This window comes from Sprattus sprattus (assembly GCF_963457725.1).
Source record: "Sprattus sprattus genome assembly, chromosome: 4".
Taxonomy (NCBI): domain Eukaryota; kingdom Metazoa; phylum Chordata; class Actinopteri; order Clupeiformes; family Clupeidae; genus Sprattus; species Sprattus sprattus.
In genome coordinates, this window is record NC_137923.1 from 21511793 (window position 1) to 21539000 (window position 27208).

Below are 27208 nucleotides of genomic sequence, written 5' to 3' on the forward strand. Positions count from 1 at the left end.
AACACACTGCCCCTTTCCCTTTCTCCCCTGCCTCTCCCTCCCACACCTCTGAGTGGCTGCCATCTGATGGGGGAATTTAAAGCCCGCCGGTGAATGGGAAGGTATTTGCATTCTGAGGGCACGGTTTCCTGGTAGCGCTGCTCAGAACAGCATCCATTTCATTCCCTCCATGAATATATATTAGCAATTAATTTCACCATGCTTTTAGCAGCTTAGCAATAACCAAATAAATATATTTGAAAGGAATAAAAATGCCATGAGGTGTAAATATGTCAATTTCTGTGGAACAGGGCACACATCACTTCCAACATACTCCGACATACTTGTCCTCATGGTAGCTGTTAGACTTTATCAAGATATGTCCATAGGTGTAACACCATTTTGGATAATGCAGAGATATGAGATAGAAATTAGTCTGTGATGTGAAAGTGAAATTAGATTTGACTTTGATTGTTTGTTTGATACTTTGACGTGATGTATATTTACATTTTAGGTAATTACTGTCTATGTAAACTTCTGTCTATATAAACCTTGTGCAATGTGTTTATCATGGCTTAACTTTCAGCCTTGTGCTGGGAGGGGAGCCTAATTGCAATTGTTGTTGTTGTTGTTTGTGTAAAGAATAGACTTAGATGCAGCTCCGGAGTCCTGAGGTAACTAGGGTGATTTTTTACCTAACAAATGGTATTCTATGTATTCTATTCTATAGTTTTTTAGAATGACTATTGCTGTAAGCAGGAATGCAGTCTGTGTGTCTTTTAATGCCTGTGCAGCAACAAAACTTTTCTAAGATGTGAACTTTTATTTAGATAATAAATAGTTGAGGATGCTCACTTGTGTACTAGTGTACCAACTTTTAGACTGATATCTTGCTACATGACCACAAATATTTTCTTCCGTATTATGAAAGGAATGGGACCTAGTTTTACCAATATGCAACCATAGCGCAGCATAACATTGCTCCCTCTTGCTTACTTATTGTCTACCGAGACGAGTCATTTAAAACCATAACTCTGACATCTCATTACAAACAAATGTGTTCCAGTACTAAATGTGTCATTCTACCAATTCATGATCAAATTACATTACCTCACCTGCAGATGGCCAAATAGCAACGGAGTTGTGTTACAGCCAGTAGGCCCTGCTTTTGTCTTTGTGTGTAGTGTAAAGGTTGAGTCATTGGGTGCTGACTGATAACCTTTAGCGTGGCGTGTGGTGTTTATTACAGTGTGGGAGGAGTAATCTATTCGATGTCAGCAAAGTGCACACCAGTGCAGACAAGTTACATATAAATGTCAGCACGGACCGAGACGCCACCTTTCCCTGCACACTCCGGCAAGCTTATGATAATAACTAGTCACCAGAGGAATGCTAATGTGACTGCTAGCCGCCGCATCTGTCATCCTCTGCAGAGCAGCGTGGAGCCTGTGAGCAAAGAAGAGTGCAGAGAGAACACAGCACCTGCAGATTGATGTGTCTGATTCAATATGTCTGATTCAATATTTTTCTTTGATACTATTATTGAATACGACAATAATGATGATGGTGGGGATGATGATGATGACAATGACAATGGTGATGATGATGGTGGTGGTGGTGGTGGTGATGGTGATGGTGATGGTGATGATGATGATGATGATGATGATGGTAGTGATGATGATGACAACCGTGCTGATGCACTGACGCTGCAGACATAGCCCAGCTCAGGAAGTTGGTAGGGCGTCTAGTCCCAGCACAGCACACAGAGCGTGACCATTTGTCAATGAAGGCAGAGCCTTGGTCCCCTCAAATGGTCTCAGTTAAGAGCGCGCGGGGGCAGCGTGGGGAGGAACACATCTTGGGTGGATTTGAGCTCTGGAATCTGCAGTGGGTCGAGCTGTCTGTGGCACGTGGCTTTTCACAAGCCCATCCCAAGGTGAAGGAGGCAGTAATTGCTTTCCTCCAGCTCTCACATTGAACCTATGGATGTGATTGACAGTTTCTCAAACACGAGGCGCTCGTTGTATTTTACTCTCCTGCAACTCTCTCTCTTTCTGTTCTTCGGACGGCAAGAACTTGTGCATTCCAAACGCTTCAGCGACATTTGGTGAGAGAGAGAGAGAGAGAGAGAGGGAGGGGAAATAGCTGCCGTCCATCCTGCAGTTGTGTGATTAGTCTTCATATCTTTCTTGGAGATAATTCAGCCGTGTCTAAAAATAGAACCGCGTCTGAGGAGGAGGGATGGCTGCCCAGTAGCAATCAGTTCATGTTGCCCACATAGATCCCTCCCTGACTGTATGGTTCCTCATGGAAACAGAGCTTTTAAGTGGCAACTGTTGAGTATTGTTAAATATCCAGATAAATTAGATAGAACAGCCCTAGTCCATTTTCATAATTGTGCTGCACTGCCAAGAACAACTGCTTGGCTTGCACCCTGTGCAGAGAGCAATCGATACTTCTCTGGAACTGGATTGTCTTGGCCCTTTCAAGGGTGTGTGTCTGTGTGTGTGTGTGATTGTGTCAACGTGAGTGTTTTAGCGTGAGTGTGTGTGTGTGTGTGTGTGTGTTTATTTGTGTCTGTGTGCATGTCTTTTTGTGTGTGTGTCTGTGTGTTAGCTGGAGGCAGGGGAAGCAGGGAGTCCTCAGGGAGTCGAGCACTGTGAGACTATTGAAGGCACTCTGATCCAACTGGATCACTTGCAGCAGCACTGGTTGCATGTGGAATGTCAAGCTGTGAGGCTAAAAGCTAAGGAGCAGCATGGGGGGAAAATCATGTTAGCCATTCTGTCCACATACACAGCAGTGTGTTAAAGGACTGTGGATTGTAGCTATGGACCACACAATTTAAACACGACTTCCTTCTGAACCCTTGGGGTCTCTCTCTCTCTCTCTCTCTCACTCTGTCTCTCTCGCTGTCTCTCTCGCTTCTCCTTGGGCAAGGGGATCCAATCTACCGCTTCTAATTTGACGCATTTGTATCTAGGTAGAGGCTTGGCAGGTCAATGGCCCCCTTTTGCATCCCTGCATGCGCAAAGTCAAGCATGTCCATTTCGCTTTATGGATTGTTTATATTGTTTTCAATTACCTCCCCGTGTCCCTTGTTGAGCTCAGTAAATTTTTACATGCCGGGAATGATTCTCCTGGTACCCATCTCGTTTATGGCCACTCTCACTCACTCACTACTAACCGTATTTCGGCCATCTAAATAAATCACATTTAGAATTCATCAAATCAGTCTTACTGCTGCTTATGGTCCGGGCTGGGGCAGGCTCTGGTTCATGACAGTCTTTTCCTGAGACATAGCTACATGAAAGCGAATCAATATATTATATTATTGCTTCTTGTAGTGTTAACCGGTTGCTCTGGGGTGGTTTTTAGAGCTAAGCTAAAAATGTTTAAATTACTTTTGATGAAATGCCAGTTTTATTCGTATTTTCAGTTAACTGTTTTTCCGTCTCACTGTTAATTATGTTTTTCTGAACCATGCATTATGTACATTCCCCTCCCCGTCTCTCTCTCTACCTCTCTGAACGATTGCACATCAGCACGTGAGATTGTGAGGTACCTCAGATAAAACACAGAAGCCTTTGACCCCTGCCTCACCATGATATGACAAGAGGCACATATAAACCTGTCAATATGTGAAAGGAGAGAGGCAAAGTGGTTGTCAAGACTCTGACCCTGTAGCTCAAAATGTTTGTGCTTGTGTGTGTTGGCTGTGCAATTTAGCATATCATCATTTTTATATGGCACCTAGTATGTGTGTGTGTGTGTGTTCAGGAGAGGCAGATTGTGTACATTCTAGCCAACTTTATCTTAGCTGCAATTGTGCTTGCTGTCTTTCTCATTTTTCTTTCCTCAAGAGAAAGCTGGGATTTTTTTTATTTTAACCTGAATAGCCTTTTATCTTCAGCATAAAGAGGCTAAAATGCTACCTCACTACTGGAATAAGACGCACACCAAAGCAAAAATGCAACCCCCTCAAATGACTGGTGCAGCAATCGATATCCAATCTGGCCCGAATCTGTTTTGAACTAGGAAGAAATGCAAAGACCCTCATCCAGAAGGCGAGCTCCAGGCAGGCTGCTAATCAGGCAGTTGGGGGACCTCCTATCAGTGGTTGCCAGTCACAATGTAGAGCTAACGGACCTTATTATAACACTGCTTTGGAAGTCACTCGCCAGATCTTCTGAGCTGAGTTAACACTCATGTCAAGGCATGTCAGCAACCCCCCAAAAAATCTTGTCGTGTGCCTACAGCCTTCTTCTAGTTCAGGGGTTTTCAACTGGTTTTGACCCAGGGACCACCATTCTGACTAGAAAGTATTTGCGGCCCACTGATGTACCTGCGCGCGCGTGTTTGTAACCGCCCCCGTCGCCACGCCCCCTCCCCCCGCGCAGATATTCTGCCTGTAGCACTTGTCAGTGTAATTTCTTCGCTGAATATGGGTATACATTAGTATATTTTAGGCCAGGTGGCTATTCAGACTATTTTGATTGACATATTTTTCTTATTTGAGAAAGAAAATATAAATATAAAAAAATATTTAATGGTGAACTGATCAACATAGGCTCATGTCGCGGACCCCCTGCAATGCCGTCATTAAAACAAACAGAAAAGACAAAACAAAAAAAAGAACACTGAACACTCGAGGGATCTTTGCACCAGGAATGACATCACAGGTGTGCAGGGACACTGAACGTCACATCTTTGCTCTAGGCACGTGTGGTGTGCATGGGCTCACCAAGACCCGCGATCCACAGCACCAGTTCACCTTGGTCCTGATTCTTCTGCTTCGTGTCAGAAGGTCAACACACGGCACCCCTGGTTGAAAACCCCTGTTCTAGTTGACTAAGCACTGTTTAGTAAACTGGTAGACAAAGAAAGCGCTTGTGGTCCTCTTTCCCTAGCAGCCTTATTCCTTCTTGCTTGTGTCTTGTAGCTGTGACATTGATTGTCAATTGGATGATCGCAGAGAGCTCTTTTAGGCCTGGTGCTCTGAGCTATAAGCATCCAAGGGAAGATATCCACTATGCATCCTGACTCCAAACAAAGTCAGCTGAATCCATTGATTATCATTAGGGTTCCTGCTTCGTCCAAGGGATTGTGAAAATTGTATGCACACATTGCCCTGCAAGGATCCTCTGTGTGGGCTGCTGTGTGGGCTGCTGTGTGATTGTGTGTGATTGTGTGTGTGTGTGTGTGTGTGTGTGTGTGTGTGTGTGTGTGTTCATGCGTGGGTGTTTCTCTTCGATTAGTCCTTGGCCACCAGGACGGGAGTGATTTAGGCAAGGCGTCCTTCTTCTTTGATTTAGGCACTCACACCGGCTTCCCAGTGCATTAACCTCATCAGCAGTTTTCAGACAGCCTCGGCCCGGCTCGGCTTCCTGAGGCTGCCATTCCCTCCTTGGACTCTCTCTCTCGCTTCTCTTTCTCTTTCCCACTCTGAAGTCGACTTCACCACCAGTCTCAACACCAGCTGAACTCAGGGAAAGACACAGCACCTGACAGCAGATGATTGCCACTTGCAGCATCAAGGGAGCAGCCCTTCAGTCCCCACATGGGTATAAAGTATCCCTTAGTGAGCCAGATTAAATGGAGATGGTGTGTTTAAATTTGAGCACAGGCAATGGCCAAACACACACAGAGAGAGACACACACACACACATACACACACACACACACACACACACACACACACACACACACACACACACACACACACACACATACACACAGACATATACACACACACACACACACACACACACATACACACAGACATATACACACACACACACACACACACACACACACACACATACACACAGACATATACACACACACACACACACACACACACACACACACACACACACACACACACATACACATAAACACAGAAAGAGACTGAGGTAACACACATTTGGGTTTCACGTGTGCTGTGAGTGTGTTTGCTCTCAGTCTGAGCCTTTTAAATCTGTGCGGAGTGGTGGGATCGAGCGGGCCGAGTGTTCCCTATTGATGTCTTCTCTTCTCTTCTACTGTCACATCCACTCTGTGGCAGCATCCCAGGTCTGTCTGCGGTGCCGCCGCTCACAATGGAGGCGCTGCTATCTAAATCCAGACACTGTTTTATTTTTATTCTCCACTGTCGACTGTGGCCCACTTATTGCAGTGGAGAGAAGAGCCGTCTGTCTTGCCTTCGGAAAAAAGGGCCGGCATCTGGGAGCAGTCTGTTTATTTCCCAGGACTGAAGACAGGGAACTACTGGGCTCCTGAGGGAGAGATGGACCCTCCAGATCCCAGATCAGTCTCTAACCCAAAGGGATCTGACCTACTAAAGTGCAATGGCAGCAGGCATGTGGCCTGGGCCGGGTGATGAACAGTAATCCATATTGTTACTATGTTACAGTACTATCCTACTAAAGTACTACACTGTGCATATCCATAGCGGACTCTCAAGCTTGGATCCCATCCTCCCAGAAAGATGGTGAGGCAGCAAAGCTCTTCAATATTTTATGCGAAAAAAAAAGAAGATGAAGATCAATACATTCCTCTTCCAACTGTTGCTAAATACCATTTACAGTTCAGATCAAACATTAAAATGCTGGCCTCTATTTAAAACACAAAATCTTGGAAATGTTCTGAAATACGCACAGGCTTCTGAAAGTCTGATTTAATGTGAGGTGTATCTCCTCTCATTTCTCATTTAGATGAGCTCACGTCCCACTCTCTCGGACGCATGGTTTCATTACCATCGCTCTGAATGAAAACAGTACCACACACTGGAACTCTTCAGCTTTTCCGTTCTTCCTCTCCCCCCTTTGGTCTGTGTTTATATAACTGCCCCCACCACCGCCCGCACATCCACCCCCATTTTCCCTCATGTACCTGCATGTAACTGCCCCCACCAGCCCCCACATCCACCCCCATTTTCCCTCATGTACCTGCATGTAACCAGCAGTAATGGGGGCGGGAGCCGCTGGGGCAGTAGCCATTACTCTGTGAAGCTGTATTTAAACAAACAGCTCCCCCTCTGAGAATGGGACCATAAATCTGAGACCCAGACCCAGGCTCCCAGCTGACAAGACCGGGAGGCAGGGGAGGGTGAGAGGAGTTTGTACACATCTCAGAGAGAGAGGGAGAGAGAGATGGAGGGAAGTAAGGAGGAGAGAAGTGGCTTCCCTCTTATGCCAATGTACTTAGCGGGTTGTATGTGTATCCCCCAGTGCGGCACTTCCCTTCATACGCGCTGACAGGCTGATTTATTTACGCTTTGACTACCGCTGGAAACCGCCCCAAACCGGGCTTTACCAACTTCCTACTCCTGTGAATCACATACACACAGACACACACACACACACACGCACGCACGCACGCACGCACGCACGCACGCACACACACACACACACACACACACACACACACACACACACACACACACACACACACACACACACACACACACACACACACACACACACACACACACACACACACACACACACACACACACGCACGCACGCACGCACACACACACACACACACACACACACACACACACACACACATCCACACACACATCCACACACACACAGAGACACACAGAGACACACAGACACACACACTAAACAAAAACACGCTCACACAAAAAAACACAAACACACACGCATACACATACACAGAGACAAACAGACAGAGATAACCACACACACAATTTCTTTTTCACTGTAATGCACTGGCATGTCTGTAGGCTTTTGATGATGGAGATGGCTTAAACACAAACACACACATGCACACAACTCACACAGACACACACTTTGTTTCTCTTATATGTACTGACAATTTTGTAGGCCTGTGATCATGGTGATAGCTCCCAACACAGTGGTAACATTACCACCTTCTTTTTCACACCTTTTTTTTTCATTTTCCTTTCTTCCCCACAACCCCAGCCAATATTCTATTAGCAGTGTGGCCCTCCTGCCTGTCACCTACACTAATAGCGAGTCAATTAAGTGGGCCAATAAGAGAGATTGTATGTGTCTGGGTGATTTAATGTGGCTATCTAACCTGGGTCTTAAAGCAGGGGAAACCCTGCAGTCCCTCTGAGGAAGAACAATAGTGTAATGTGCTTGCTTCAGGACTCTGTGCTTTGTGCATGCAGTCAATGAAGTGCACCTTACTGTATATCAAACACAGTGTTGCCCTTGGCCAGTGACAGTGTCCTGATTGGATTGGATTGGTTTAAAAATTACAAACTGGAATGATGCAGACCATTACTCCAAATGAGAATGTAGGGAAGTGGTAAAAAAAAAGGTGGTTTAATGGTTACGGTGACCATGACTGTAGCTCGTTATTTGGGAGAGGGGATATTATACTTGAGTGTCATGAACTTATTAAAACTGATACGTACCAGAGTTCTGTGCTTCTTTAATCAATAGCTCCTGCATGGGTGGAAAAAAGTCCAAATAAAATCTGACACAGTCTTTGCCTTTTCAACCACACTTTCATTTATCTTTGTCTCCCACTCTCTCCCTCTCTCTCCCACACTCTCTCTACCCATATCTGTCACTCAAAGGCAGTACTTTTGGAAATTGCTCCGACTCCCTGGACCACTTCATCGTTTTTTTGTGAGACGCAGGGGGAGAGACATTGCTCTTTAAAAATAATAATTTTAAAGAAGCCAACAGAGGAAGAACCACTTCTTTAGATAATTGCAATTAGTAGATTTGGCCGGCCGGACGTTGCCTTGGCGGAAACCCAGGACTCAGAACTACGCCGCGGGGCACAGGGCGGGCTGGCCCGCAATCAGGCTTTGGTATGGCTGCCTGCCTGACCTCAAATGTGCTTTACAGTTAGGGAGGAGAGTGTGGCCAGCGTCTGAAACAGGAGCCTGTCCTGTGTGCTGAATTCTGCAGTGAAGGAGTGGAACAAAACATTCTTCACTTTTTTGTGCTTTTTTTTCATGTCCTTGTTGAAAAAGTCACTCTCTGCTCAAAGAGATGATCTCATTCTATATTTTACTCTGTCTATTTCTCTCTCTCTCTCTCTCTTTCTTTCCCTCTCTCTCTCCACACACACACGCACACACACAACGGGAAAAAATGCTCAAAGGAGAACAATCCATCAAGGCATTCAAAGCTGTCAGTGGTAAGGTGTGAAAGTGCCGTAAGCAAGACTCTTCTAACACAGATTTGATTTACCTCAATTTACCTCAAGAAGTGACGTTGGCTATTATAGACGAGGCTGTTGATATGGCTTGGCACACATTATGTCTGCCAACAGGCATCTGTCAGTTTAGCTCCAATCCAGCCTTCTCTCAGCACGGGAACACAATTAGATTCAGCACCTCCTAAACTTTTCATCAGCCTAATATGAGTGTCTGTGTTGTAGTAAAGCACATTGGGATACATGCTAACATGGACCACTGTGGCAGCTTGTCATCATCAGCAATATGAATGTATAATTGTGAATTCATTGTGATAGGAAATTCCCATCACCTGCAATGAAACCAATGCCTCTGCGAGATTATATTCCATACATGCATTATGTGGCACTTGACAGTAAAAAGAAAAATGAGATAAGAGGAGAATGGATAAATGAATGAATGAATGAGGAGAGAATTTGGTGAAAGAAGCCTCCAGTTACGTCATAGGGACGCAACCAGGGAAGGTGAGGTTCCAGCAGTCAGACGTAAATTAAGCAAGAAGGCGTTACTTTTAAGGGGCCATCTGGTGGCTTAATTATACAATGAGGTGGTTTTTGCATCAGTAAACGCGGTTAATGATTCAGGCATACTCTGGCAAACCTGTAATGAACCCAGAGGACTCTGGGTATTTAAAACTAATGAGAGAGACTCCTCAAAACACCCAATATTGTTAGGCAATCTCAGATGGAGGGTACACATCATGGGGCTCGGCCGCTACAGTGGAGCACGAGATAGAGCCTGCCCTCTAACACTAGCCCCTGCAGTGGGCCACTGACTGTTGTGGGTAATTGTGTTTTCTAATGGTGCCATGTAAATTATTCAACAGACCAGAACCAAAGCACTGTCTGGGATCTCTGCATTGCTGCTCCGATATTTATCTCTCTATCTTTCTGTCTATCTATCTATCTATCTATCTATCTATCTTTCTGTCTATCTATCAATCTTTCTATCTTTCTATCTATCTATCTTTCTGTCTATCTATCTATCTATGTCTTTCTATATATCTATCTCTCTATCTTTCTATCTATCTATCTATCCTCCTATCTCTCTATCTTTCTGTCTATCTATCTATCTATCTATCTATCTATCTATTTCTTTCTATCTATCTAACTCTCTATCTATCCTCAGGCTTGTTTAACTGGACACAGAGATCAGGGTCAGAGGGCAAGTATGTTGAAACATAGTCCAACAACAGCTGGTGCTCCTTTTCCTTTTTTTTTTGCTCCACGTGGAAATAGCAAATACTAATCTAACAGTTGAATGAGTCTAACCCTCTGTACATATTGTGTCCTGACATTGCCTTTTCAAGCCAAGCATTAAATCCTTGGCAGTACACACAGCACTGATAGCTGCAGACATGCAGAAGAGAAAAGAGAAAGAGAGCTGCAAAGAGAAAGACAGAGAGAGAGAGAGAGAGCATGTGTGTGCGTTTGTGAGGGACATTGGTGTTTGTGGGTTGTGTGGGGGGGTTGGGGGTAGGTGATGAGAGAGAGACAGAGAGGTGCTCACCAGTTGTATTTACTCTTGCCAAAAGATGACATTCACCCAAACCTGGGAGTAAGCGTATGTGTGTGCGATTCAGAGCGATTCCAGATAAGGTCATACTACTGCTGTGCTGCAGGGTGATCACTAATGACTATGTATTTACTCTTCCTGTTATCCTGCCTCTGTTTATAATGAAGCGCTGACATTTTTCCCTTTCTCTCTCTCCCTCTCTCTCTCTCTCTCTCTCTCTCTGATTCCAGGTGGCAAACTTGGCCTGCTCCATCTCCAATAACGAAGAGGGTGTGAAGCTGGTGCGCATGGCAGCCACCCAGATCGACAGCCTGTGCCCACAGGTAAGGACAGGTTGGGCACGCTGCCTGCCCTGTGACAGGTGCTCTCCCTCGGCCATCCGTCAGACTCACACCTCTCCAATCAATGCATGACGGATGCTGCCCACCTCCGCTAGCTAATAATGCCAGACGCGTCCCACTCTTGATTTATAGACAGAGGGTATTAGCCTTGGAGCCTGGCTCATTGACCCTCTGGAGGTGGGCTTAGGGTGCTTAGCCTCAGCAAGCACCTGTGGCGGGGAGCTAACAAGATCTTAGCCATGCGCCTGGGGAGATAGCACAATAGTCAAGCGGAAAACATAGGAGCGAGTGAATGTGTATGAGTGTGTGAGAGAGTGTGTTTGGTTTCGCATTGGGGGCGATTTTTCCCACCACACACCATCCCCCACCATCCTCGCTGCACTTCCTGAGCCCTGAGAAGAGGAGTAGTTGGTAATCGATGCATAGTTCCCAAGGTTAAGGACGGGAGAGCTTTTCCAAGCCACCCTGCTTCGGTTAATGGAATATAGAGGGGCGGGAAGAATTTATTTATTTATTTCATTTTTACAGCCTTTAGCAGCTGCCAGTATTGGTGCTTGAAAAACCCACCCTGCACCAGCCAGGACCACTATTATAAAAGTTTGGAGGTGATTGCTGGTTAGTTTCCAAGAGAAAGACAGAGAGCAACTGTTTGAAGTAAAGAGAATGATATAGTAGGAGACGATAGAAAGAAAAAAAAAGAAACCACCAGTCGTTTTGACAGGGCAGCAGGAAGAAAGACAAACAAAGTAGATGAATCGAAGACAAAGAAATGAGAAGAAATAGAACGAAAAGCCCATCGTTATATAAGCCCTCTGTCTACTTGAGTCCATCAAGTACACTTCATCTGCCAGACCTGGGGCCGCTGGTGATGCAACCAGTGCGGCTAGAGATCAGCCGCTTTCATCCTCCTAGTGGTTGGGCCTGTGGCCCCGCACGGAGAACACACTCACAGCCAAGACAGAGACAGTGAAGAACAAAATCTTATCTCACACAGTATTGAAAAATGTACATCCAGGGTCGACGTGACTGGTTTTGGACAGAAAGTTGGCCTACCGTAGACTGAAGCCATAAAACATTGTGTTCTGAGGTGTTTTGATAGACTTTTTCGTCTCTCTCTTACTTTCACTCTCCCTCTCTCCATCCCACTTTCTCTATCTTTCTCTCTGTAGGTCATCAATGCAGCTCTCACCCTGGCTGCACGACCTCAGAGTAAAGTTGCTCAGGACAACATGGACGTGTTCAAGGACCAGTGGGAGAAGCAGGTGCGCATTCTAACTGAGGCTGTGGATGACATCACCTCTGTGGATGACTTTCTGTCTGTCTCAGGTAAGCCAAGGATCAACTTTGTATTCTTTCTTTCTTTCTTTAGTTACTTTTTTCTTTCTTTCTTTCTAGCTACCTCTATCTTTCTATGTATCTGTCTATTTGTCTGTCTGTCTCCATTGCATTGTCATCTGAAGTATTTTGAATATGCTCTCAATTGTTTGTAATCAGATGCATACTTGTTTTATTCTCTGTTTATTCCTTCTCTCCATGGACTATTGCTCTTTCTGTTGACCACACACTGAATTCACCAGAGACTAACATTACTGCTTATAATCAAAGAAATGCTTTCAGGAAAATCAACCTCTGTGTATTTGTTCAAATGGAGATAAAATAATCAAATGTGGAAATTAAAACATAGCATTGAATGAATCATGAAAAAAAAAAAAACATTTTGATTTGTTTGAAACAACTTTACTTTGAACCTGTTCATATTTCACCACTTCATTGTACAGTCAGTTTTTCTGTCTTACTAAATACAACATTTGGAATTAGCCTAATATGTCGTCATTACTAAGTCAGCCCCAGAGGAAAAACATGCAGTGCCCCATGCAAATAAGCACAACAAAGCGACCTGCTAACCAAGCTGGTTCACTCAAAGTTTACCTTGAAGCCGAGCCGCAAGGTCGTCTTGTCAGATTCTGTTCTGGAGGCATTGTGGTCAGACTGAAATGTGTTCTGTTTTCCTAAAAACGAGAACTTGTTGTGACTGCATCTTACAAGAGAACTCCATTTTCAGTCCTGTACAAGAGCTTCTTTAAAGGGATCTTGTCTGAAAGGTCTCCTTTTGTCAAATATAGTACCACTCTGCCTTGTAGTCTGCCTTGCAGACAGACCAGTAATATTGCCTCCACCATTTTACTCAGTGTAAAATGGCATTTGGGAATAACAAATAAATACAAAAAGGTCATTTGTGTTTTCATGTAGATTAAAATGGCCTTTGAATGATGGTTAAATAGCAACCAAAACAAATCACTTTCTTGAAAACAGAAAACTGAATAATGAAAGTGTTGAACTCTACCTTTAACACCTGTGTCACTGAGCATCCTCTCTGAGCCTGGCCTGTCAGCTCAGCCTGCTGTCTGTCCTCTCCCAGAAACACTCACCTACTACATTAAAATCACTCTTTCATGCGGTTCTGCTCATCTTTTTGATGTGAGAAACCCATCCTCAATTTTCCTGTTTTCAAGGAGTGTTGTAAATGACTGCACAAAACTCAATTAATGTTTTTTTTTTTTTAAGTTGTTGCTTCCTCTTGATCAAAAGATGCCAGTTTTATCATCCTTGTTACATGCAAAGGAAAATAGAGGCACACCGTTTTTGGCGAAGTCTGGTCTCAAAGTCCCGCAGTTGGGCATAGCAATCTTTTTGTTCTCTCATGGCGAACCTCTTTGTAGTGGAAATCCTTAGTAAGTTGTGTGATGTTCAGTCAAAGTGTTTCTGTATCTGCGTCTCCCGTGCGATATTGCATTTGTGTTGTTTTACTGTTGTTCTTAGGGTCTGTGACTCACTGCTTGTTTGACGTCCCATTTACATGTGAAAGACTAAGGCATTGCACCCTAACTGCAATATCATACTGTGCTTTGCATGTCTAGACTCCCCTTGTACAATCTGTTAACTCCAATTCAAATTATTCTCTCTCCGTGTGTCTGTCTGTTTCTGTCCCTTTCTCTCCCTCTCTATGTTCCATCTGTCCTGGCAGAGAACCACATCCTTGAGGATGTGAACAAGTGTGTGATTGCGCTGCAGGAGGGCGACGTTGACACGCTGGACCGCACAGCGGGGGCCATCCGTGGACGTGCGGCCCGCGTGGTGCACATCATCAACGCCGAGATGGAGAACTACGAGCCCGGCGTCTACACAGAGCGCGTGCTGGAGTCCATCAAGCTGCTCTCCGAGACCGGTGAGTCACTGGGGGGGCCACAGCTGGACGTCTCAATCAAGCACACAGGCCGCGAGCCCCACAGCTGGAGCCCTGAACGGCACACAGAGGGCCCCACCAAGAGGGGCGCGGGGTTGGTCTCAGTGACCTTTGCCCCCTGAGTCTTGGGCTAGGAGCATGGGCTAAATACGGGTCACTGAGAGGGCCCTCTCGCCAAATCCACTGTTAATGTGAACTGTAAACATCAGGGGAAAGACAGAAAAAGAGAGAGAGAGAGCGAGAGAGATGGGGAAGAGAGAGAGAGCAAAATATATGCCACTTATCCTCTCAAACTCAATCCTCTCATTAATTTTTCTCATTCCTTCCACAATGCACAGGCTAATGGCAGCTCTCAGAAGGCAGCAATTTAGGGTTTGACAGGACTGAGGGCCAATTCATTCCTCATTCACTTTAAGTCTATACGCCAATTTTAAGCCACAGGCTTCTGGCAGGTTGCTCTGATGGACAGGGGGGGGAAAACAAGAACAAAAACCCTTATATCTCAGGTGTGAAATTCTCTTTTTTGTATTTTCAAGCTAGAAAAAGTCTCCTTTGAGAGTTTGATGTGGCTGTGCACTTAAAGCAGTATTGTTTGAAATCAACACATTGGAATGGTGTACTGTACATACTGATTGCATCTGACAGTTCTTTTCCACTTCCTTTGTTTCAACTAAAGCATGAGACAGGCCCTGCTCTGGCAATGTAGTTAATTCATAGGCTTTATCAAATGAAATTTTTCAAAGGGCAAACCTCCTGTAGCATCACAGATAGAAGATGTTAGATATCTGAATAACTGAAAAAAATGGTGCCGAGTGCAACTGCACACTTTTACATAGCACTCCCTTCTGCTTTCTCTACTGATGAATAGACTCTGTAAATGCAGACGCCCTCTCCACTTGTTTCATGTGTGTCCTCTTGCATGTACTCTCTAAATGCAGACGCCCTCTCCACTTGTTTCATGTGTGTCCTCTTGCATGTACTCTATAAATGCAGACGCCCTCTCCACTTGTTTCATGTGTGTCCTCTTACATGTTCTCTAAAAATGCAGACGCCCTCTCCACTTGTTTCATGTGTGTCCTCTTGCATGTTCTCTAAAAATGCAGACGCCCTCTCCACTTGTTTCATGTGTGTCCTCTTGCATGTTCTCTATAAATGCAGACGCCCTCTCCACTTGTTTCATGTGTGTCCTCTTGCATGTACTCTCTAAATGCAGACGCCCTCTCCACTTGTTTCATGTGTGTCCTCTTGCATGTACTCTATAAATGCAGACGCCCTCTCCACTTGTTTCATGTGTGTCCTCTTGCATGTACTCTATAAATGCAGACGCCCTCTCCACTTGTTTCATGTGTGTCCTCTTGCATGTACTCTCTAAATGCAGACACCCTCTCCACTTGTTTCATGTGTGTCCTCTTGCATGTACTCTATAAATGCAGACGCCCTCTCCACTTGTTTCATGTGTGTCCTCTTGCATGTACTCTATAAATGCAGACGCCCTATCCACTTGTTTCATGTGTGTCCTCCTCTTGCATGTACTCTATTAGGGCCAATAGTTTTCTGTGTCAAAAAAAAGCTAATTCCGTGTCACGTTTTTGATGATTCCGTGTTTCCGCGTCAGAAAAAAAAACAGCCGTAAAATGCCTTTCTGCACGTTAACTGTATGAAAAACTCTGTTGATAGTGATGTTGCCTAGCAACGCCGTCTGCGTGCCTGCAGCTCTCTCAGTTAAGATAGTGAGAGTTCAGTTTGTCGCCAAGTACTTGACCGTACTGTGCCTTATACATTTCCAATGCTTAAATCATCATTGTTCGACCTGTATGTGAGGCATTATGTGCATACCCAATGAAAGTAAGGGTTCTCATGAAGTTGCTACTGTGATAGATTGTGTATTAAATACCAAATCTTGGGCTACCTGCTAGTGTTAGCATGCATGCTAAGCGGAGATTTAGCTAACGTTCTGTTCTTATGTTGATACGCTGTAATAAAGATAGGTTCAATCCTGTTAAGATTTCGACTGGGTGAGATATGAATGAGATCCATGTTGCCGTAGTGTAATGTCCACTTTTATATGTATCTAGTAATATTTGTTGTATAATTGTTATTTAAGCAATATAGCACGAGTGGGAGTGGGGTAGGTAAGGGATAATCCCACGGGTGGTGTTCGGCCGTAGCCACCGAGGCCGTCAGGCCGAGTGGCGTAGGCAGCAACACCCGTGGGATTATCCCTTACCTACCCCACTCCCACGAGTGCTTTATTGCTTTTATAAAACAATTCTACAGTCAACAAATTAACATTTCAACACGAAGTTATTGATTCAAAATGGTTTATTTCGCCATTGTTTCTCCGCAACAAAAAATAGTTCCATTGTTAACGTCTTGGTTTGGAATTTTAAAAACTTTGAATTAACGGTTATCATCAATGCAAATGTTTCATCGCGGAGTGATTTATTTTTAGCTGTGAAAAGTCCCGTAACTGTAGGTATGTTGACGAATAACCTATAGCATGGAACGTCTCTTGTCCAATCAGAAACAGCTAAATTACGCGCTAGAACCCAATTGTTTTATAATGTGTAGTAACTCATGTTAATGTAATTCAGTGCAGTGCTAATTAGTCCCCATAAAAAAGACTGCTTTGGTAACTCAGTGAATAATACGTGCCCTTCTTAGATTGTTGTTTGCCAGCCATCAACAGAACAGAAGACTTAACATTTCTTGTTTTTAATGCGATTGGGAAGATGAGCAAATTAACGTGACTACCGTTGAAAAGGGGAGCGTGGCCGGAGCAGAGTTCAGCGCAGACGTGACATTTTCTGACTGCTTTTGTTCTTTAATGAATGTTTGTTCATTGTTGCAATCGTTGTTGTGTTTATTTGAAAGAAATTCAGTCTTACAGGGTAAAATGCAGGGGGTTTTGGGCGATTTTGATGCACAAAATTATGTTTCCGTTTGAAAAGTTGCAATTCCGTTTTCAATGGTCTATTCCGTTTCAGATGGTCCATTCCGCGTATTCCGTCCGTTTCCGTTTTCGCGGAAAACTATTGGCCCTACTCTATAAATGCAGACGCCCTGTCCACTTGTTTCATGTGTGTCCTCTTGCATGCACTCTATAAATGCAGACGCCCTCTCCACTTGTTTCATGTGTGTCCTCTTGCATGTACTCTATAAATGCAGACGCCCTCTCCACTTATTTCATGTGTGTCCTCTGAAGCAGCAGCAGCAGCTATTGCCCATGACAACACATTTACCACGATACAAAGCCTATCACCCAGCCTCCACCCCAACCCTCTGCCATAATTAAGAGGGCCGATTAGCTCCCCTCCCTCGCCTCGTGTTGCCAGTGCCGCTCTAAACACTGTTTAAAGGCCTCAAGCGTGTCATTGGCAGCATCTGGGGCTGCCGCCCTCACTGACAGACCAAACATTCAGTCAATAACAACTTCAGCTCACTCTCACCATAGCTTCACCCCCCTCCCCCAACATCCCTACTCCCCCCCTCATGTGTTCGCCTCAACCGCTGGCATGGACAGGTCCTGCCGATGTCACTTGTCCCGCAATCTCACTGGCCTTGGCTGATGACACTTGAAAGGTGTCACTTTTTACTTTGCCCCAATGCACAGCTAAACATGTTGCACCACAACCCCCCCCCCCCCACTCCACCGTCCCCGACACACACACACACACACAAACGCACACACACAACAGTGCAAACAGACACAAGTGCTCAATGTCACTTTGTAGCTGAAAAGTATGAAAAATGATATTAATTCTCCAGGCACTGCTCTGTCCTTATCAGAGGTTATTAGGGACTAATGAGCTGCAGATGCGGAGCTGCTAAAGCAGTCATGCTCGCCCCTTTACCCAAATGAAAACAAACTGCCTTCTGTGGTCCCGCCATGGGATTAAGGAAAAAGAAAAAAAAAGACTGTCCTTTGGAGAAAAGAGAAGACACTTTAAGTTAAAAAATATATGAAATAAAGCCAGAGAAGATAGCTGTGAATGGGCTCCGTTGAAAGGAAGTGGTGTGATAGCCTGTAACCTTAAAGCAAGTTGTTCATGCTTGATTGACTTGGCTAATTGAATTGTAAAGGACAGCGCAGCTTGCTGATTCTAACTGCCTCATGCTGTCCATAATTCTATTTGATGAAAGGTTTGTTTCCTCAATTTTTTCATATTTTTTTTTGCCTTGATGTATTTCTGTCCCTTCAGTTGTAGCTGTTGTTTGAGATACTATGCACCACTACTGATTGCACCATATACCACTTCATGTTGTTCTAAGCAGACATTCCTTCATCATGTTAAAACATAACAGGATATATTTACTCTCTACGGGTACATTTGGGGCCTTATAAAACGTCTCTTCTAGGAGCGCCTATGGAGTGTAAAATGAGGCCCCCAGCAAAAGCTCTAGGATAAAACAGTGCAGTGGTTCCTGGCCTGAGCTGAGTGTGAGCGGAACTCCAGGCGGGAGCGCCGAGCCGCCACTGCCCAGAGCAGCCACCGCTGAAACCTCTGGGCCACTTAGATCTTTCTGGTCTCGGCGGCACCGGTGCTGTTGATTTAAAAAAAAATGAAAAAATAAATCCAAAGCAACAGGCGCCTACATTTGTGTGCATATTCCCAGGGTGCGTTGACCAGTATTACAATTCGACTTTCTCCCTCCCCGTAGGTATTAAGCTCGGCCCGAGTCCAATTTTATCTCACGCCTCACCTTTGACCTGTGCTTGCGACGCAGCCTCCCATTGAGTGCAGCATTGGATTTATGGGGCTGGAAGTTCAGGCAGTATGGCTCACAGCTCTATAAACATGAGCCATCGCCTGCTGACAGACTACATACAGGCATCAGGATTGAAGCATGTCCTTGAGGGAGGAAATCAATAGCATAACAGGGGATTGGAGATGCCTTTCTCTCTCCTTTTTCTTCTCTCTCTCTCTTTTATTCTCCTATTTTCTCTGTGTCCCTACGTCTCACCCTATTCTCTCAGACGCATGCAGAACGGTATCTCTTTTTCCCACCTCATATTCTTCCTCTCCCTTGAACACTAATTCCCAGTGTGCTAAAAGATTCACATTTTTCATTTCACCATTAAGGTCAAGCTAGGGGAGGGTAGATTAAAAATGTGATGTAGTGCTCGTGTTATTGCTCCATTTACACAGTGTAAGTGCTGTGTTTGCTGTCACAGTCCAAGGCACTGCAAATAAGCCCATTTCACAGTTTGGTCGAGCACGGACACTATAGACAACAGAGAAATCATCTTTGGCGGGTACACGCTCCTCCGAATACAGCAAAGGGAATGGGCTCTTGACGTGGACATCAAATTTCATAGTTCACCACAAGGTCAAAACAATTGTCAGTTTGTCTGAGTCGCTTACAGAGCTGTATGTGTGTAATGTACTAGAGCTAACCTAAGTGAGATGTAAACAAGTTTGGGAACTATAGTGCGCAGTGCTATGTGGGTCCTAGTGGTCAGGGCTGGTGATAAAGAGTGCTAGGCTAGGCAAGAGGGTTGAGCCAGTAGTCAGGCTACCTGCAACAAGCTCTCAGACTCTGGAGTGGCCAGTGACTGAGGTCCTCAGCTCTGCAGTCAGATCATTACTCATCCCTCAGACATACCGCGGCATCAAGATGGCAGGATTAAGCATGGAATGCCCACCTCGGATAGAGAGAGAGAGAGAGAGAGAAAGAGACAGAAAGAGAGGGACAAAGAGTTAGAGGAATGAGGAGGTGGACTGCTAAAAGGCTAAAAGGGGAGGCTAGAGTGAGCGAGGTACAACTCACTCCATACACGACTGACAAAAAACAACAACATGTCTGCAACTAGCTTAGAGGGTTGAACAGCCTTTTCACCTTATTACAGTAAACTGGGTTAGGGAGGGCTGCTTTTAGATATTTACTTTACATAGGTTGAGAAGGGACCCTAAGGAAAATCAGTCAGAAAGGAAGATGGTTAACTATGTATAATGTTAGCTTGAAATAAATAGCAAGTTAATCAAGTTGATACATATAGGAAATATTTCAGGTGACATGCAAAAATAAATATTGCATAAATAAGAATTTACACGGAAGCTTAGGGAATATTGTAATGCTTGTATGAGGAGCATTTTAAATAAGAATGGAAAGACAAACCATGAATAGGACGAGCCATCTGAAGGCATAGGTATGTAGGCTAGGGTAATATGAATGTTGAAAAAATGACGAGTCATCTGAAGGCATAGGTATGTAGGCTAGGGTAATATGAATGTTGAAAGAATGACTATGAATATTGTCTTCCATGTACATTGTGGGGTCTTACTTGAAAACCAGAATTTTGACAGAATGACTGAATAGAAACTAAAAGCCTGATGAGTAAATGGTGGGGCAAGGCGTTGTGTGTGAATGAAAAATTGGCTTCGTTTTATAAAATATAAAAATTTATAAAATATAAAGATGTGATTTTTGCAATTTGGATCCTGCAGACGACCCTGGCAGCTAATCGCACTAAATAATACCTGAAAATAGCCTTTCATCCGCCACGGCATTCGGTTCCCAGTTGTGGCAATTTGTTGCATTGAGGGTGGCAACGGAGGAGTCATTAACCATAAGTAGTTGATGGTCTTGTTCTTGACTTTACTTTCTTTTCATGCTTGTTAGGCAAGGCTCCCCACATGACTACGAACAAATAGATAAAAGAGGAAATAATCTGTCGGAAGTAATTTTGCTCTCTGGTCTGTCAACACGTCCTTCCACTTTATTTTGAAATTCTCCATAAATGCCTTGCTTTACTTCCTTGACTCCTGGCTGAGATTTTAAGAAAAAACCTTTCAAACATAGTTCCATTTAATCCCCTTCATCATGTCTCAGCTTGTGAGAGTAAAATTACCTCTCACTATCAGCAACTTTACCCGTTAAAGTCTTGCAGAACATTTAAATATTCTGGTTTAAAACCTCCCTCTATGATTCCCAAAAGCTTATTTTATGCTTCCCTGGTAAGTGGATTAAAATGAATTATAATGTATTTAAAACAACGGATAACAGACTTTGTAGTATGTTTTATAGTAGACTTTGCATTGTGTTTCACATTTAAAATGTCCCACCTCTTTTTGAGATCCACCATTCTTCAGCCTGCTAATTAATATTGATTAACATGTTAAATTAAGACTGAGCCTTGTCAAATGGCTGCAGAACTGATTAGTCCTCCCTCTCACAATGTCTGTCTTTTCTTCTGAATATAAACTGTAGCCCATATTGTAGCCCTGAGGAGGAAATCTGCTTATTCTTTCAGTATTTTTTTTGTTTTTCACAATTTAATATATGTCATACTTTTTGACTTTTTTTTAATCTCACATACATCCTGGCTTTATGAGGGAGGCTGGGATGATTGATGTATGTGTTTTTGTACAGCCTAGAACTTTAAATATATTACCCTAATATGAAACATTACACCAAAGCCATTTTTAACCCCTCACCCCCAGTCCAACTGGTACATGATGACTACTGCTGTTGTGAGGACGAGGTCAGGAGTGAAATGGAACGTGAGGCATCTGATTTCAAACAGGGTATTCGTGAGATTCCTGTGATTAATTCTTAAGTGTTCTGCCCTTGATTCTTAAGTGTCCTTTCTCAGTCTGTCCCTTTAATTTTAGAGAACAAAGGGCGTAAATGTGTGTGTGTGCGTGTGTGTTTGCGTGTACGTGTGCGTGTGTGTGTGCATGTGCGTGGTGGTACAGGGGGCTGTAATGTTTGGGTGTTTGAGAGTCTGAGTATGCATGTTTGTGTAGTAATGTGTTCTCATTTTTAGTGTACTCTTCACTTTCCTCATTTTTTAGGGAGACCTCTCCCCACCCTGAGTCACCTTTCACAGGTGGATGCACACACACACACACACACACACACACACACACACACACACACACACACACACACACACACACACACACACACACACACACACACACACACACACACAGACAGACAGACAGACAGACAGACAGACAGACACACACACACACACAGACAGACGCACACACACACACACACACACACACACACACACACACACACACACACACACACACACACACACACACACACACACACACACACACACACACACACACACACACACACACACACACACACAGACACACACACAAACACACACACACACACACACACACAGACACACACACACACACACACACACACACACACACAAACACATAGCATATACACACAGATCCCTCAGACACCTGAATCCACAGCAGATAGATAAAGAAAAAGACACCCAGCTTCTACAGCCTCACAGCAACAGCTGACTGACACCTGCCTTGTTTGTCCCGCGTCTGGTCGCCAACGCTCAGGCTTTATCCGCAACAATATTCACACACAATATTCACACTGCGCTATTCATGCTGGATTCCTGGAAAAACCTGCACCTCAGTCATGGCGTCTCATTTTGTGCTTCTTTGTTATCACATTTGAGCCAAGCAGCTGGAAAGGCGAGTGGATGTTTCAGTGTTGCTGGGGTGCCCAGAACTTAGGAGGGGGGGAAAGCACATCAGGCACAGGAAGCCAGGAATGCCTGACAGCAAGCATTGGGTGTTTGTGGCGCTCTGATATGTGTCAGACGGCCTCGCTTCCTGAAGAGTGTGCGCGCCGTGAGGTGGTTAATTGGTGTTGGTCGACCAGCCCGTCCACATTGTCGATATTGGTGGTGACATTTCCTGTCGCCTCTCATGCGGCCCGGGAAAGAGGGGTGTGCCGACGCAGGGGGTACTCCTGCCTCAGATCAATGTGTTTGCTGCTCTGTGTGTCCTTGGACAGACCACAACCCACTGTGTTCATCCAAAATGCCCATTCACTCTCTCTCTCTTTCTCTCTATCTACCTATCTTTAACCTCTCTGGATATATCTCTATATCTGTTAGTATATATAGAGAGAGTGTGATTGTACTATATTTTTCATACCTCTCTAATGCCCCTCCTCATCTGTCTTTCTCTTGGAACAGTCATGCCCCGGTTTGCTGAGCAAGTGGAGGTTGCCATCGAGGCTCTGAGCACCAATCCCCCGCAGGCGTTCGAGGAGAATGAGTTCATCGACGCCTCGCGCCTCGTCTACGACGGCGTCCGTGACATCAGGAAAGCTGTTCTCATGATCAGGGTATGTACGTATGCGCCACACGGCATGGACATTACTTTAGACGGATCATTATTCTAAACCTCTATAAATGCTGTCCAAAGACAGGTCGATGGACAGGAAAGAAAGGTTGCAGTTTAGATATGAGAGTCTCATTAAACTAAAGGTAAATTAGAGGTTACAATGAAAGATAAGGGTGTTACTCAGATGAATTTTCACTGGCTATTTAATAATCCCAGAGCTGTTAATAGAAAACTCCTTTGCCTGTGCATGTAGGATTTTATTGATGGTGTGTCTGTGCACTAAAGGTAGTCATAGAAACAGTCATGAAGACTGTGTGCACTCCCTAGTAAATTGTGCTGCCATGCTCATATTAAGGGTGTTATAGATGTCCCCCTGGCCGGGGCCCTTCTGTCCGCATAACCCCTGATCTTTCCTCCTACGGGGCCCTGACAATAATCATGCAAAAGTCTTGGTATCCACATCAAGGATCCAGGGTCCTTGCAGTACGTGTTCTCACTTGTCCCTGACTACGTGTTCATGCTAACTGAGCCATGAAATGGAACAGGAATTGCAGAGTGACCTCCTGATTTCTTTTAGTAAGATGTGAACAGTGCACCTTTCAAAATTGTTCTATACAATAACTTTTTTAATGTATCAGGTGGTATCAACATAGACTGTAGACACCTATTTTGAATGTGAACCAAGGCTTGTTTAATTTCAGATCAAAATTACAGACTGGACTTCATCTAAAAATGGTGGCTGGGCCCTTTTTTACTATCATGATTCCTTTTTATGGCCTGGCTTTCTCTTCTCTTCTCATCTCTGAGTAAATTGTAAATAATCTTTTCCTGGGCAATGTCCCAATCTTACTTCGAGGAAAAGAAATCTGCAGCAACAACAACAACAACAACGCTGGTGCTTTGGAGTCTGTGTAATGGAGAGGGTGGTTTTTCTCTGCTGTTTTTTTAGGCTGCTGTGGCCCTTCTGTATCCAAGCTGGCCATTTCTGGCATGTGGCTACTAGTGTGTTACCCCCTCTGGAGCAGGCTTGCTCATGGCTGCAATCTTTAGTTGATTATTTCCTTTCCTGTCACTTCCTCAATCAATGCGGAGAGTAAAATGATTCTTCTTTTTTTTGTGGTCGGTGGACAGGAAAGCTTGACAACCCTACCCTTAAAATAACCCTAAATCCACTGAGATGTGTCGATAGTTATAGCTGGCTGCTAAACCAGACTTTCAGGTGCATGAGATAATCATTTTACAACCAAAAGATGTAAACAAGACAAACTCTTTGAAAAACAGAATGGGCTATTATTCCTTCTGCAATGTCGCTTAGCATTTGGTTATTGTTTCCAGAAGATATACTGTACCTCTTATAAAATAGCATTATTTATATAGGTTCCCTCAGAAATCAGTCATTCTACTCTAGTGTTTCGTGGTCTGCTATTTGCAGGAGACATAACAGCCTCTGCGTTCAGGTTGTTAAGTACATTTATCTGACACAAGAGCGTGGGCCTGAAACCCCCCCGTCATATGGCACCATCCCCACTGAGTCTCCACGGGAGCTCAGCGAGCCACGCAGACCCATTAAGAACGGCAGTGCCTCTCTCTCTCTTCCATCTGTCTCCTGACACACCAACCGGTGGATGGCAAGAGGCTAGAACACCCGCCATTCTCGCCAGCGAGCGCAACAGCAAGCGTTCAACAGACAACCCATCACTGACAGCCTTAAGTCGGTGAGCGACGCCGCTCTCTCCCTCTGCTCCCCCCGACACAAGACCCTTGTCTCCGTTTTGCATCATCCCCTTGCTAATTGGAGACACGGATCCGTAAAGTCGTGCCACTTTAGAGCACTTGCCTTTGCCGTTGTTGTCTTTGAGAGAGGAGAGAGGGCGAGCGAGTGAGATAGCGCTACCGCTTTGGCTCTCGGGGCGATTTCCCCCCTCTCCACTGTTCTGTTTGATCCCACTTTTAGAGGGAACTTCTTGTTAGTGTGGTGCTACGAACGATGCGACTAAAAAACAATGATGCAAGTTACTTGAAACAAACACAACACCGAGATGGGATTAATTATTTAGCGATATCTGACTGATTTACTGGCAGGCAGTTTAAGGTTACTGTAGGGGGGTCTGTCCTTGCGGAGCGTGACTAATCGTGGACAGCATGCTTCTCAGCTGTCCCAGCTGATGCCGTTGTTGCAAATCTAGCTTTAGAAGCACAGAGCTGAAGCATGACCTCCGTGCCTGTTGTATTCATTGTTGCATTCATTGTGTAATCTCCTCTCTCTCTCTCTTACATAACTCTCTCTCTCTCTCTCTCTGTCTCTTGCCCTCCTTTTCTTTTCCTCTTTCCAGACACCAGAGGAGCTGGAGGATGACTCAGACTTTGAGCAGGAAGAGTATGACGCCCACAGCCGGACCAGCATTCAGACCGAAGATGATCAGCTAATCGCCGGACAGAGTGCCAGGGTAAAGACAGGCTCAGTCCTCGGGCATACACTCCCTCTGCTCAGGCACTCTGGAGTTTCATCATTGTGTGTCCTTGTGTGTGTCTGCAAATGTGTGTGTGTGTGTGTGTGTGTGTGTGTGTGTGTGTGTATGTGTGTGTGTGTGTGAGTGTGTGTGTGTGTGTGTGTGTGTGCCTGCCACATGATGGGAGAGCCATTGCTAGCACATAGCGAATTTTTTTAATTAGTTGTTTAGTTTCTCACACTGTCACATTCATATTATCAGCATAAACACACACACACACACGCACACACACCAAACCATGAATGATCACCGCTGCACAATACAAAACTCAATGGGGAGGCGAGGTGTAAAACCCACAAACTGTAAATAAACCTCCAATAATTGTGCCCCTGTCCCCCATCCGCTACCCCCTGTGATTGAGTTGAGGAGGCATTGAGGTTTTTTTTGTGGCCAAGGCCCCCCAATCTGTGTGGATGTGGACTCAGGGGGGCCTTCTGCGGTCACATTACTGGGCCTGTGAGTGGTCCGCTGTGGGCTGCTTAAGGAACATTAGGAGGATATCAGAGGCTCACACACTGCAGTGGGGGCTGCAGGCTTGGCAGGCAAAGGGGGCTGGGGGCTGGGGGCTGGGGGCCGGGGGGGTAGGCGTGGGCTCCCGGCCTGGACTGCCACGCGCAGCCTCTCCGTCAGCACAATGAGAGAGTTATGAGTGCTGGAAGGAGGCAGAGGGGGAATTAAAATGAGGAGGGGAGCCAGCTTGGCACAGGGGAGTGTGTGAGCTCTGCCTGCTCTCTCTATGCAGCCCCACCACACACACACACAAACACACACACACACAAACACACACACACACATCACAATCATATAGACTAAAGGCTTGTGTCCACTTTTGACTCTAGCTGGCATACCATGTCTTGTATGTTAAGGAAAAGCTACTGTAGGCAAGAGCAGTTATTCAACTGCAAGCCTCAAGTACTTTAGCGCATGAGAATAGTCCAGACTGCATGTGTGGAAAGGCTCCAGCGTTTTGAGTAGAAGACAGACACAATAAGCTTGTAAAAGGTTTAACAGTGGCTTGGATGTACCATATTACTGTAAATAGAGACAGGTTATACAGATGTCAGTTACTGCCAAAAGGAAGTTCACACACACACACACACACACACACACACACACACACACACACACACCGGCACTTCAGCGCTCAACTGCTTCCCTCTGGTCTCTCTCTACTCTTACTACTGAAATGATTTATTGCAATGAAAATAAACATATTCGGGCAACAATAGAAAGGCATGGATGATCACATAGACCGTGTTAAACTCATAGACACACTC

At 44.8% G+C, this 27208-nt stretch overlaps 1 protein-coding gene across 4 annotated transcripts in view; it reads left to right on the plus strand.

The window, feature by feature from the left end:
- ctnna2 (catenin (cadherin-associated protein), alpha 2) overlaps nucleotides 1–27208 on the plus strand; it is a 374072-nt gene that overhangs the window by 338950 nt on the left and 7914 nt on the right. For all 4 annotated transcript variants that reach the window (XM_080836552.1, XM_080836554.1, XM_080836553.1 and 1 more), the window contains 5 exons: nucleotides 10936–11028; nucleotides 12216–12372; nucleotides 14072–14272; nucleotides 23271–23422; nucleotides 25755–25868. In XM_080836552.1, the coding sequence (XP_080692678.1) occupies nucleotides 10936–11028; nucleotides 12216–12372; nucleotides 14072–14272; nucleotides 23271–23422; nucleotides 25755–25868 (717 nt within the window). The remainder of the gene's footprint in view (nucleotides 1–10935; nucleotides 11029–12215; nucleotides 12373–14071; nucleotides 14273–23270; nucleotides 23423–25754; nucleotides 25869–27208) is intronic.